Source organism: Accipiter gentilis, chromosome 1 (assembly GCF_929443795.1).
Source record: "Accipiter gentilis chromosome 1, bAccGen1.1, whole genome shotgun sequence".
NCBI lineage: Eukaryota > Metazoa > Chordata > Aves > Accipitriformes > Accipitridae > Astur > Astur gentilis.
The window spans coordinates 42,169,976-42,182,986 of record NC_064880.1 but is presented as its reverse complement, the minus strand read 5'-3'; the positions used below and the strand labels follow the sequence as shown (position 1 = coordinate 42,182,986).

Below are 13,011 nucleotides of genomic sequence, written 5' to 3'. Positions count from 1 at the left end.
ATCCTCTGTCACCTAATTCAATCCAATTTGGCATGGTTTGACAAGCTCATCATTTCTTCCCATGTCTGAGCTCTTCCCCCCCTCCCCTCCCCCCCCGCCCCTTCTCTCCTGTGTAGAAATAGAAAAAGAAACCTGTGTATTTTGAGGAGCTGGTAATGACAGCATGGATGAGAAAATGCCAGCAAATGAGAGGTATGCAGCAGACAGGAGATTACCAAGCTGAGGCCAGTCAATCTCAAACTAATAGGGTAAATTAAATCTAAAGGAGCAAATTCAAGAGCCTGATGGAGAGATGAACTCTAAGAGTTCAGAATTTAACTGATGTTGTAACATAGTTCACATAGTCAAAGGATTCCTGTTGATCTTTTTTCTTCCTGCATAATTCATAATTTGGAAGGCATCAACAACTCGATGCAGAGTTTGGTCCTTTTTGCAGGAGCAATGTGTGAGAGCATTCAACTGAGAGCAGTCTCTCCTTGCTTGTGGGGGAGACATACATGCACAGGCGCATGCACATAGACAGTGCTAAACCTCCTCCCTCTGCCTGGGTGGGCCAGCAGAGTGGAGAAAGAAGAGCAGGCTACCTGACCTAGCCCACACTCATCTGTATCATCAGCTATGGGACACCTGATTCAGTGAAACCAGCATTTAAGGACAGCCCAAGCCCAGGCAGCCAATTTACTCCATATGTATCCAGGCTTTACTCCCAGCTGTCACCAGAACCTGTAAAGGTAGTGGGCAAATTGCTTGGGACATGGCTTAGTGCCTGGCAGATTACTCCTTAGGGCACCTTGAGCTACACCTCTATGACTTGAGCATCATTTGAATGAGAAGCTTTAACTTAGCTGAGTGTGAGGAATCTCCTCAGGGGCTTGGTTCTACCCCTCTCCTTCTAATATGTCCTGCTTCCTTCTGCTCCCTGAGACAACAATATTCACAAGGCTAGAAAACAGGAGAAAATGTGAAGAATTGCAGGCAGCTAAAAGAGGACGGCTCGTAAGGAATGAAGCCTGGGATCCAAAAATGTAACAGAACTTCCCGTGACTGATGGTGCAGCCAACAGGAAATACTGCTATTTCATATGGCAAGAAGCCTCTTATCACAGGGGATTACTGCAGGGAAGGTGGGCAGGTGGGAGGGATTTTCTTTATGCCCCCTTGTGAAGCAGGTGCTGGTAAGGTGAGGGTGAGAGCCCCATTGCATCCTACTAAGAGGTCTGGGGGTCCCCTCACCTGGATTAAGGGCTTTTTGCCTTGCTCCAGCACAGTTATGAAGACCCCATCAACTTGAGCTTTTGGCTCTTCCACAATTTTATTTCCTAGCATGTCCCAGGCAATCTAATCCATACATTACACGTAAATCATTTATCCTGGATGAAAGGGTTCATAGCCTTATAATAATATCTCTATAGCATGTTCCCATGGTTAATAGCAAACAGCACTGTGTCTTACTATCTCTTATACTCCATTTCTGTCCTTACCAGTGTTTTTGATTACCTGGAACTTTCTGCTGCTAGGCTAGTAAAAGTATATTTTCTTCTTCATTCTACCTTTGCGACTAGTTATTTGTCATCATAAGGAAATCTAGAGAAATGAACAGCCTCAGCAGTCTCTCCCACTCCCAGAGTAGCCCTGCCATGGCTTGACATCGGTGGTGCAGTAGAGTCCTCGCAGTCCTGCCCTCTTCTAGTCAAATTCTCACGCCATATATCTAACCCTTTGTATCCGAGCAACCCAGAATTTCTGAGAGTTGAGAAAAATTCAAGCATGCAGCTCTCAACATGATAAAGTGTAGAGCAAAAATTACCAAAAGGAATGGGCTGGTAAGAGAAGAGAGTAGTGATGCATAAAGAATTTGGAGCATCTTATTTCACACATTTTCAGATTTTAGTGATGGAAAAAAAATGGTCAGAGAAAAGCAGAAGTGAGTACAAAAATAATGACCTAGCATCTCACAAATTACACTGATTGGAAAAAAGAATTCCCTCCCTATTTTCTTAATCTTCGGATCAGACATACATTAGCAACATGATTTGGATTAGCTAATTTGAGAAAAACTACCGTACACGATAATCCTGATCTCCTTGGCAACCAGAAAGTAAAGAAACAAAGAGAAAGCTCTTTAGTACCTTTAACACCATATCACACTGTTTGAAAGCAGCTTTGGTCCTTAATTAATATGCACAGCAGCCTTCGCTTTCATATAACATATCATAAATATAATTTTGTTCAATGTTTTTAGCTTGGACTCCTAATCCCATAGACATAGATGCTTGGAAATCTCCTGCAGATAAATCTACTTTCCCTATCTGACCTCCTGCTGAATCAGTCTCCATCACTGTTTGTAGTAGTACTGTTCTCAGAGGGGCAGATTCAAGACGATTACACTCATAAAGTACTTAAAAGAAAACCAGAACAATGGTGTGGATTTACCTCAAAACATAAACTTGTCTCTATGTGGGAATAGCAGGGGCAACTTATTTATTCATTTTATATACAGAACTATGGCATCCCTAGTTTCCAGATGGAACAACTAAGCTTGTGCACTGAAGGGCTCAGCTGAAGTTTATTGGTGTCCTGAAAACTGAGAGGGAAACAAATGCTTCATTTCATTGGGAATTTTCAAAACTTATTTCATCCTACCTGGAGTGGAAGATGAAAAACATGGTAAGTCCTCTCAAACACCATTCCAGAGGGGAGAAATATTCTGGTTGGCCACAAACCTTTCATTCCTTACAAAATCAAAAATTCTCATTCCAGTTTTGAAGACTTAAATTTCCTATCACATCACATCAAACCTTTTTTCTTCTGAAAGGCCAAGTAATTTCAAAATGGTAAAATACAAAACTTTCTACTCTGAAAAGAATGAATAGAGCAGAACACATTGTCCTTATCAGAAGGCTTTTTACAGTTTTCTTTCTCTAAATTAGTTTTTCTTGAAGGCAACACACAGGTGAATGTTTGAGCCTTAGTATTTGATAAATTTGTTGCAGAGGTGTAGTCTGCATGCTGAAGAATGGGCACAGGCCCACACAACCACAGGCAATTCAGGTTTTTCTCTGTAACTCAGTTGTGGTTGTAAGTTTCAAATAATAGTGTGTATGTGCCTGACTGGGGTGCTGAGATTCATTAGCTGAAGTCTGTGAAACACTCTGAAGATAAGTGGTACATATTATCATACTGTAATTAGGTGGTAATTGAAAGATACTGGATAAACATTATTAATCATTAATATTCATAGAAGTAGCACTTCTGAAAATGCTGCTGTAACACCTGTTAGAATCCTTTTGGGACAACTATTGGCACTGCAAGCTGGGATGCCCACATGCCAGTATGCAGTATTGCAGAGTGTATTCCCAGAGCGTGAGCGCTGTACTGCCAGCCTGATTTTGGTCAGAGTTGTGCCAACTGGGGAGGCTGGTCACCACCAGATGATTGCTGCTCCCTCTTCTGCAGCATCCTCTAAAGCACTGGGAACAACTAACAGCACAGGATGGACATGCCTGCAGAAGGATTTGCTTTGAACAAGTGACCATGAAAAATCCTGTGTTTTGTTACTCCTTAGTAACCATAAGTTTCATCACTTCAGCATCACACAGTTCATGTGCAGAAAGCACAAGTCTTCCCAAAATTTTAATAAACATTCTAGTCTATTTTATTCATTCATTAAATGCTGACTACGTGCTGGAGCATTGCAAAAGACAAACAGCAAACTGCCCTACTGTCCAAGGCCAAGATGTCATCCTTTGTCCAACCCTACCACTGCCTTTCCTGACAGACCATTAGTCTATTGTCCCTCTTCAATGCCTCCATTGATGGGAATTTCCATCTCCCAAAGGTCCTAATATTTTACAGTACTTCTCTAGATCTGTTTCTGGAATATTTTTCCTATGGTCAGTCCTAAATAATCCTCCTTGAATTTAAGCCTACTCATCACAGACCCCAATACTTACTTACTTTCTTGTAGCAGTGGCCTTCTACATATTTGAGGACTTACGCCATGCACAGAAGTTGCTGATCTGAATACTGCCATTGAGAAAACTGAAATTTTTATTTGTATGTTAGGTCAACATAACTCTAAGTGTTTAATTTCAGGTCAATTTGAAAATTGTGCATTTTACCTGAGGATTAGTACTTCCTTAACCTGCTTCACTTCTTTAAGCACTACCTTATCCCTGTTTGAGCCACTGTGCTGCATGATGGGAGTTTGAGATTAGCACAGGTGAGGAGCTAAGCACTCATGATGGAGAATGAGGACACGAAGCAACTGGACTACAATTCACAGGATGCAGAGCACAAACAGAGCTAAAAAGAAACATTTTCTCAACTCATCAAAACTCTCCATTCTGGAATATCTAGAAAACAGTCTGGGTAGATTTGGTACCAGCGCTACTTTCAAAAGACTGGAATTTCCTACAGTTCTTTCTGAACAAACCTAAGACACAGACTATGACTGAATCGAGGGAAAATTCTCAAGGAAGCATAGGCTGGTGATGCAATTTTCTCTTTCATTTGCTGTACTCCATTGCAGTGCATTATAATCACTCCTGTTAAGATGGTTCAGAAACAGCTACAGTTCCATGATACATGATACGGGATTTTCCAACTACTCTGACGTCCAATTAACATTTAGATGATTTGATGCAGTTATGACCTATCCTTTCCAATATCAGTCCTGTTCTGCTGTCATCTTCCTTTCCTGAAGCATCTAGATTCTCTCAAGTTTTATGCAAATCATCCTACGTCACATCTTACTACATCTTTTCCTAGCAAACTGGCCCTTATTCTAGTACAACAGGATTTGATCACATAAACATCCTCATAAAGTAAGCAGACACTGCAGATTTTAGGAAAGAAAAGAAATCTTACATGTTCCTCTTCAAACTGGTCCCCACCAAATGCAGAGACACAGGGCTTGATACCTCCCGTTCCAAGGGCGATCAAAAACAGACCAACCATAGACAGGATCCTTCATGCAAGAACAAAAATATCACCATTGCAGAACCTTTCCAGTGCTTATGAGAGCATTTTAGCGTCACCCAACCATGATTCCTCTGGTATCATTGTCTTTTGCACATGGGTAGTGCTCATGAGCCAGGTAAGTGTAAAAACAAATTAACTATCCTCATTTCTGCATTCCATACCAGTCAATTAACCAAACTGCTTTTGTCAGTTTCTTGCTGTTCTGAGGCCCAATGGACATACTAGACATCAAAGATCCGTGGGATTATTTTTCACTCATGTGAGAACAAAAGATTGCAGAGATCAATTGAGAAAAAGAGGAGAAAAAAAAGGAAAAAAAAAAAGCCTCTTCCTGCAGCCTTCCAGCCTGCGTTAGCACAGACAACCTGTTTGAATTAGGCTCATTCTTGGGTGCTGTCTACCTCCCAGTGTTCCTCAAAATAACACTGTTGGCCCAACAGATTACGTCTGTAGGGAACAGGAGTGTCAGGACTGGCCAGGTCTTGGACAAAAGGAAACTGTTCTGTAACTGAGATGTGCTCCTGCCTGCATGTGTATATTTTTAGAGCTATGACCACCTAGGCAAAAACAGCTTGGTGGTTTCAGAGATGCCAGCTGGGGAGCTACTCTGACAAGCCTATCAGTTCAGAATCTAGAGGGCAAGAAGGGTTGCACCCTATGGAGGAGACAGACCCTTCCTCTGTCACATCAGAAAATGCATCTTTGGTTTTGTGTTCCCACACACACACAGGGGAACCTTGCTGAGCCGGGCAGCTATACTGATGAGAAAATAAGGGAGGAATGAGCCTGATGCAGGCAGTTGGATGGAAGAGACCAAATTCTAGTAGCATGGTACATAGAGGGGTGATCAGAGGTCCCTATCTCAAAGGGTTTAGAGTCTCTGTGATGGTTTCCAACTCCTTCTGATGCATTCACTCTAGATCCACCCTTCTGTTCTTACCCAGATATCCCAAACCCTTCCCTGATAAAAGCAACCCATGCACAGCCCCCAAACTGCTGGCCCGATGGAGGTGAAACAAATGACAATCCTGGGTAAACCAATTACCATCACAACTTACTACAGCGCTGCGGCTTCAACAGCTACTTACACGTGAACCACCTGGTTGCCTAGGGATGGAATTGCACCGACTGACTTTATCAGATGGCCAACCACATACACAATGGACAGGTAGATGATCGTCCTGTGAGGAAAGCAAACAGCAGTGACTGAAGGTGCTGGGCGATGTACGATCCAAAAACAGAGTGTGCCTGTGCTTCCTGATACGGCAGGTTTACTTGGCAGACACACAAGGAACTGGTTTGTTCATACCATTGGTATAGCAGGCAGCTATAACTCTTTTGTGTCAACACTGAGTGCACTGGAAGAAAGAGATAGGCAAATGGGTTCAGGTTAAGGAGGGATAGCCCCTGCTTTCTTTGCAGAGGTTGCTGAGCAGAATAAACTAAAAATGTTCCTGTCTTGTGATGCATGGAAGGCTGCAAATAGAAGAGTACTGTTTAGGTCCAACTCAGTTTCCAGATTACTAATAACTGACATTTTGTAGCATTTGCCTAAGCGAATCCCTTGACTGGAAGGCATCTATAGGGACTGTTGCCTACATTCAACCCACCTGACTAACACATCTGAATTAGGAGTGTGGTTTCCCCATTACAAGTCTGGTTTAGATCCCAAGTACCTCTGAAGGACTGAGCTTATCTATCTGCCTCCCATGTCTTGGTGAGGGAGAAGAAGAAACCTGACTAGGAGGATCATGAGTGTATTCTATTCCTTCATCACCTTCAGGATTAAGAGATGTCTATGTATTTATGTGCAGACTAGACACAGACAGAGGGAACGAAAGGACTTGTTAGGACAGAGGCAGTAGAACGACCCTATGAGCTTTGAGTATGGAAGCAGTACTTGACACATCCAAACCCTGGTTGCAAGAGCTAATTTAGATCCACATCAGATCATTCCTAAAAGCCCCTCTAATCTGTTATCCTGTCCTTGGTATTGGCCACGGTCCAGCTACTACAGCAAAAGCCACCTCCCATTAAGTCATAGGGATTAGTCCAGGGAAAGTCTCCCGCCTAGTGCACAAAAGTCTGCATAAGGCTTCACCTTCTCACAACAACATGCTGCAAGACAGATACCCTCAAATCCCAATGAACATTGCTAGGTGACCTTAAATAATGAACTTAATAAACCCCCACTGTTATCTTCTTCATTCAAAGGGACAAGAGAATGACTAAAATTGAGCACACAGAAAAAAGAACATCGATATCTCCTTAAGAACTTTTTGCTGGAAAGGCATATGGCAGCTGGTTTTTTCCTGTTAAGACTCTTCTGCTATATGTGCTTAGTCCTAGAGAGAAGGGTTCAGCTGCACTTCATCACTCTGACAGTCAAGACTCCTCAGACATTGAACAAACAGTGCCAAGCAAAGAAGGTCCTATATCCAGCTGCTCACCACCACTCTGGGGCAGATGATAGCCCCACAACTTAACAGTGGAAGGGAAGACTGCCTAACTTACTCAGGGAGAGCTTACCTAGTTATGTGCTGAGGGAGATAATTTGAGTGAACCTAGGTTTCTCTGGTATAAAAATGGGTGTGCTCAAACATTCCCTATGCTGTCAAAGCATAAGTAAGTATAGTATAGTTAGTGATGTTTCGTCTGAAACTGTGAGATCTAGAGGATGACACCACTTCTCACCATCTTTGAATCCTTTTCAGAAGCAGATCTTGGCAAGCTGAGGGTTAATCACCCTACACCTCAGCTTCTTCAAGGTGGATAGGGAAGGACAGTGGAGGAAAAGTGTGCTTGTGACATTTAATTTGTTCCAACTTTGTTGCCTATTGGCCCTGGGGTGAAAGAGGAGCACAGAACAGCATGAGCAAGCAGATCAGCTGTTCATCTGTTAACAGAGAGGAGCAGACCTTTGCAAGTGTGTCTTTGCTGCACTCTGAGCTAGCTCAAAACCGGGAGCACACATGGCACTGCCCTTGCACAGGCTGCATGGTGTAGATGTATGTTGTGTGAATTAGAGAGATGTCTTCACTTACTTGTATTTCCCCAGCCATGAGTCTGCCATGATGGCTCCGATGACAGGTGTGAAATAGCATAGCGCGGAAAAGGCATGGTACACAGCAGTGGAGAGATTCTCATCCCAGTGGAAGAAGCTTAAGAAATACAGTGTCAGGACAGCTAAAAGGAAACAAGCAAGTCACATCAGATAATTAATGTGTATCTCTGCAGGTAAGCAGGAAACTACATCATGGTGGCAAGGAAACCACTGATTTGTCTAGCAACTATGAGCACTGTTGTGGAAAGATCTGTGCTTTCAGACCTGTTCCTCATAATCCCCAACACAAGAAAAGCTAAAATGAGATATATGACTATCAGGCATTCCTTGCTCATAAACATTTATGTTTAGCTAGAAAATATATTTTCTAGCTTATCTTCCTGTAACCTGTAGTTCTGTTTATGCACATTTTCTATTTGCAAATTAGGTGCCTGTATGATTCAATTCCCAAACACGCTGATTGCACACAACTATGAAAGATGTCACACATTGGAAAACCAGGTTTGATATAGGGAATCACGTAAAAATTTAGACTGGAAGGTACATTTGGAGCTCTCTAGTCCCAACTTCTGCTCAGAGCAGGTGTAGCATCAATGTTAGGGCACACTGTTCATACCTGCATCCCAAAATGCCAATTTACTTTGAAAAACAGCTGAGACCACATACAGCACAGCCCTGGAACACCAGGCTAGTGTGCATAGAAACCCAAGGACAGGAAAGTCACTTCCCAGACACAGGCCACATACCTCTCATGCCATAGTAGGAGAAACGCTCGCAGAACTCGTTCACCACGATGAAGGCAATGCTTAGGGGGTAGTTGGAGCCACAGAGTTTCTGCGGGAGACAAATGAGAACATATCAACTCTGTGAAAGCCTTCACTGCAGCAGCATATCCCCACAATGCCTGGGTGGTGGAGAGGAGTCCAGTGCAAAAACCAGGTGCCCACTGCTGCTTGACTGGCCTGTGGGTTGGACTCAAAGGAGGGGGGGGACCCCACACCTATCTTGCTTTGGTTAAGGATCCCCAATGAATCAGCTTGACTAACATGGGCCCAGTAAGGACTACCATGGGAATTCGTGGACTGTCAGCAGCCCACCATGCTCGTAGCTCCAGGAACTCTAGTGGAAGGGTCCTACCACCTCTCCAATGCAATGCAAAAACCCACTTAGATGCAAAACCACCTTCAGATGCCTTTTCTCCTATACTTCACATAAAGCTACTACCTTGCCCCAAAACTGCTCCCTGTCCTAGTACCAGACCTTGTCTCCGCAGCTGGTAGACCCCAGGGAGCTACTGTCTGCTTCTGTGTGAAGCTGCTCCCTCCTGTGTGACAACTGCCCCCAGTCTCTGCACCCCACTTGCATTGAACTGTGCCACCACATTCACTGAAGCAGAGTGTCAGCCCTGTGTCCTGCACTCCCTCAGGCATGGCATCCCTTTTGTATTCCAAGAATGCTGGCATAGCTATGGATAATTCAATTTATTAATCAAAACTAAACAAAACAGCAGTGGGACTGTCAAACCTGTCCGAGCATGGCCACTCTTTCACTGAATCTGACTTTACTCCAGCTAAAATCAGCAGTTTCCAAGTGAAATACAAAGCATTTAAACAGATGAGTCTTGGCACAACCTTGCGTGGGCCTCCGTCCCTCTTGCTACCTCACTGCAGTCCGAGTTAAGCAGCTTCCAGCTGCTTAGCTCCACTGCCTCGCAACAGGGAAAGCAGGTTTTCACAGCACTGCCCAGCCTCTGCCAATTAGTAGGAAAGAGGGGCTGGCCATGCACTTCGTGAGGGATGGGCAGGAGTGTGATATTAACAGCTGCAGCTATGGCATGGGCCAGCGAAGTGAGATGAACTCTTCACATTCACTTCTGTGCCTCGTGTCAGAAATAATGAATTCCTGTATTTCTTCCCTGAGTCCCAAATGCAAATACAGATACCAAAACAGATGTGTTTATTCAGGTTTATTTCACCACCAAGAGACCTGAGCTTATCTGGATTCCCAAAGTAATGGCATCAAGTTTAGAAGAGTCTAGCTTAATGATGCTGTCATGCTCAACAATATACAAAAGCAACAAGAGAGAAGGGCCTGGCTGTCCAAAAAATACCCACAAACCAAACCCCCAAAACCAAAAAACACTTTCCATTACTTAACCCAGCATCTCTAAAGACAAATATTTTTGTCCTTTTTTTCATATATATTTTTCTCGTGCTATTTATGGGCTGCCTTTTTATTAAGAAACCCTTGGCCTCTTTGCTTTACTAAAGTAAATATGTAATTATCCATTTCATTTATTATTTACTCTGAAACCATCAAGCTTAGCATATGGCTTGTAAGACAGAGTGGGCTCCCTTGGAAACCACACTGGGGCCTCCTGCTTTCAGACTAGCCTAAAAACGGTGGCATATATAAGCTGTAAAGGCACAAACACACAAACATATGCACACACAGAATACCTTTCTCCAGCAAGTTTTTCATAACAAAGAAGAAAAGCTACAAGAGGCAAATTATGTTTCCTGTGGGTACTTGGAGACATTTTCTGAATTTGGAAGTAAAATCGTATAACAGATATTTTTCTTCGTCTCTTCCATAGACCTTGCTATCAGTACTCATGAGATTTAATAACATATGATGGAGATGCAGAGCGTGACTGTTCAAACCCAGATGGCCAGGTGTCAGGAACCCTGCTGCCTGAACCAGCACCAGATGCGCAAGCCCTGCTGGATTTAGCTGCAGTGGTTTAAGGTATCACATGCCACGCTGTGACCTGCAGTGACAGAAAACCTGGCAGTGACCAATTTCAGCCACTCTTGCTCTGAGATGGGCACCTACAGATAAGCAGGGGCAAGCAGGGAAAGGAGAGCATGAAGCGGTGACTTCCCAGCTAAACCTCCCCAAGCGCCAGAGCCAGGACCCTGAGTAAGTGCTTACAAACACAGAGCAACAACTTACAAGCAGGGGTACTTCCATCTGCCTTGTACATCATAAGATGGCATCAGCACACACAGAAATCCTCATGTATTCTCTCCACCGTATCACTGACCTGCCTGTGGCCTGCCTGGACTTCCAAAAGCGGGCAGCTTTCATCCATGTGGAGAGCCAGATGCAGTTTGCTTGCTTTTGTGGAGGAGGACCTTGCTCAGCAAAGAGCCCCAGCAAAAGCAAAGAGGCTAAGCCTGGATTCATGAGCACACAGATAGTCTGCTGTGCTTAACTACCACTGTAAACCTGGGATCTGCGGGATTATGCAGCTCTTAAAGATATTGGGGAAGTTGGTAGTCTGTGACTTTGGAAAAAAAGAAAGGTCATTTAAAGTGCCAGCTACAGGACACATTTGTTTTCACCTCTCCTTGCTGACTAGCTGCAAAATGGGACAAAGATTAGTATTTCCCAGGAGCTCTGGATATACAATAGTTAATATCTGCACAGTACTTAAAATTGGGAATTAAATAGTTGGCTTGCTAATGACATGACTGTGAGCTTTAAGAGCAAGTATTACCATGTTTTCCTGCAAGTCCAAGCAGGTGCAACGCAAGTCCTGTTCTCCCTGAAGTCAATACAGTGTACAGTTTTTAGGGGTCAAGTACTTAACCAGAATTAGCCTGAAAACCTGCACAAACATCAAAGCTGCAAGGCAACAAAATATTCACCTGAATCTGGTTTTAAATCAGAGCCAGAGATGTAAACCTGAGACTTTGGCACTACAGCTGGGCTGTGTAACACACATCAGCGGCCTGTCCTCAATCCCTGTACTTCCTTCTGCTTTTGCAGCATCTGGGGACCTTTCCCTGGTGGGTTTCACCAAACTAAGCAAATGCACAGGTCAGGCCCCTCCCTCCCTCCCACACATAACATCCTCCTCCACTTCTGAGAAGTCCTTTCCCACAAGGAAAGTAGTGTTCAGGAAAAAGGCAGCAATCAAAACCCTTACCCTTTTTCCCAAACATTCAGACAGTTCATTTTTTCCCTTTAAGAGGCACTGTCTTAACTTAATCTGGTTAGTGGAGGGATTTTTGCCTTGAGTTGTTAATGCTTATTTCAACCCTCTGCAAGAAAGGGTGTTTGTCTCTAGCCAGAGCACAACAGAGGAAAGAACAGAGAGATCTTGCAATGTTTAGAGCAAGCTGAGCAGAAAGCAAAGCAAAGGAAACCAGCTGTAACACTCACCGGGGATTTTTTCTGAACAGCGAAATCTCCTTTGGGGGGATCATCTCCTGCAGAAATAAAAGTGAACAAAGTTTCCTTGGATTCGTTTCTCTGAAAAGCGTTCATCTCCCCTCTTGCTTTGTCTCCCACCATGCTATGTGGCTGTGGTGAGTTGACTGGGAAGATTTCCAACCTCGGGCATGAAGTTTGATTCAGTTTGAGTTAACCCTAATTGAGCACATTTGTGCAGCCAGGGCAGAAAGGGGAGGGAGATGCTACCAGGAAAGACAACTCCAGAGTTCAAGAAGAGTCAGGGAACGCAGCCTAAATCATTCACAGGTTGGGGCTGTCAGCACTTCATGGCACGGACCTCCTATTTGCTTGGCATGCCCCCAGCTATCGTACGTGCACCAGCCAGCACAACATTGTATGCTGAACAGATGTGAGCTGAATAAAAATCCCAGGTCCCAGATACCCCTACAGCCTGCAGATTTAAGAGCAGAGTGTGCATCTCCCTCCCGGTGCAGTAATGACAGGTTTATTCTGCAGGGATCTCATTCCACTGAAAAGTCACACATTCAACCAAAGTCATAACTACTAAAATGCTCATCACGCCAAACCCTTGGACACTGGATGTCACGGATGCCTGCACTGAGTTAAATTATTTCTTCGCTATCCCAGGAGTGAAGTGACCCAGTGTTCATTCCTGCACCAATTCCCTGGAATGACCTTGCCTTTTCCTATGGGACAGTTTAATCTGGAGGGCACAGCCGGCACCCAGGAGCAGCCCTAAACCCTGTCTCTACTTCCTATTAT

The 13,011-nt window shown here is 43.9% G+C and overlaps 1 protein-coding gene across 4 annotated transcripts in view; it reads right to left on the bottom strand.

Annotated features, from left to right (window-relative positions):
• SLC15A2 (solute carrier family 15 member 2) overlaps positions 1 to 12,348 on the bottom strand; it is a 39,180-nt gene extending 26,832 nt beyond the window's left edge. The window contains exons 1-5 of one of the 4 annotated variants that reach the window (XM_049810250.1): positions 12,217 to 12,348; positions 8,793 to 8,880; positions 8,027 to 8,168; positions 6,071 to 6,163; positions 4,869 to 4,968 (exon numbers count right to left, since the gene is read on the bottom strand). In XM_049810250.1, the coding sequence (XP_049666207.1) occupies positions 4,869 to 4,968; positions 6,071 to 6,163; positions 8,027 to 8,168; positions 8,793 to 8,880; positions 12,217 to 12,348 (555 nt within the window). Of the gene's footprint in view, positions 1 to 4,868; positions 4,969 to 6,070; positions 6,164 to 8,026; positions 8,169 to 8,792; positions 8,881 to 11,092; positions 11,178 to 12,216 lie in introns of those variants that run through there. The other 3 variants (XM_049810259.1, XM_049810269.1, XM_049810278.1) reach the window with 3 other exon arrangements.
• Positions 12,349 to 13,011: the final 663 nt, after the last annotated feature.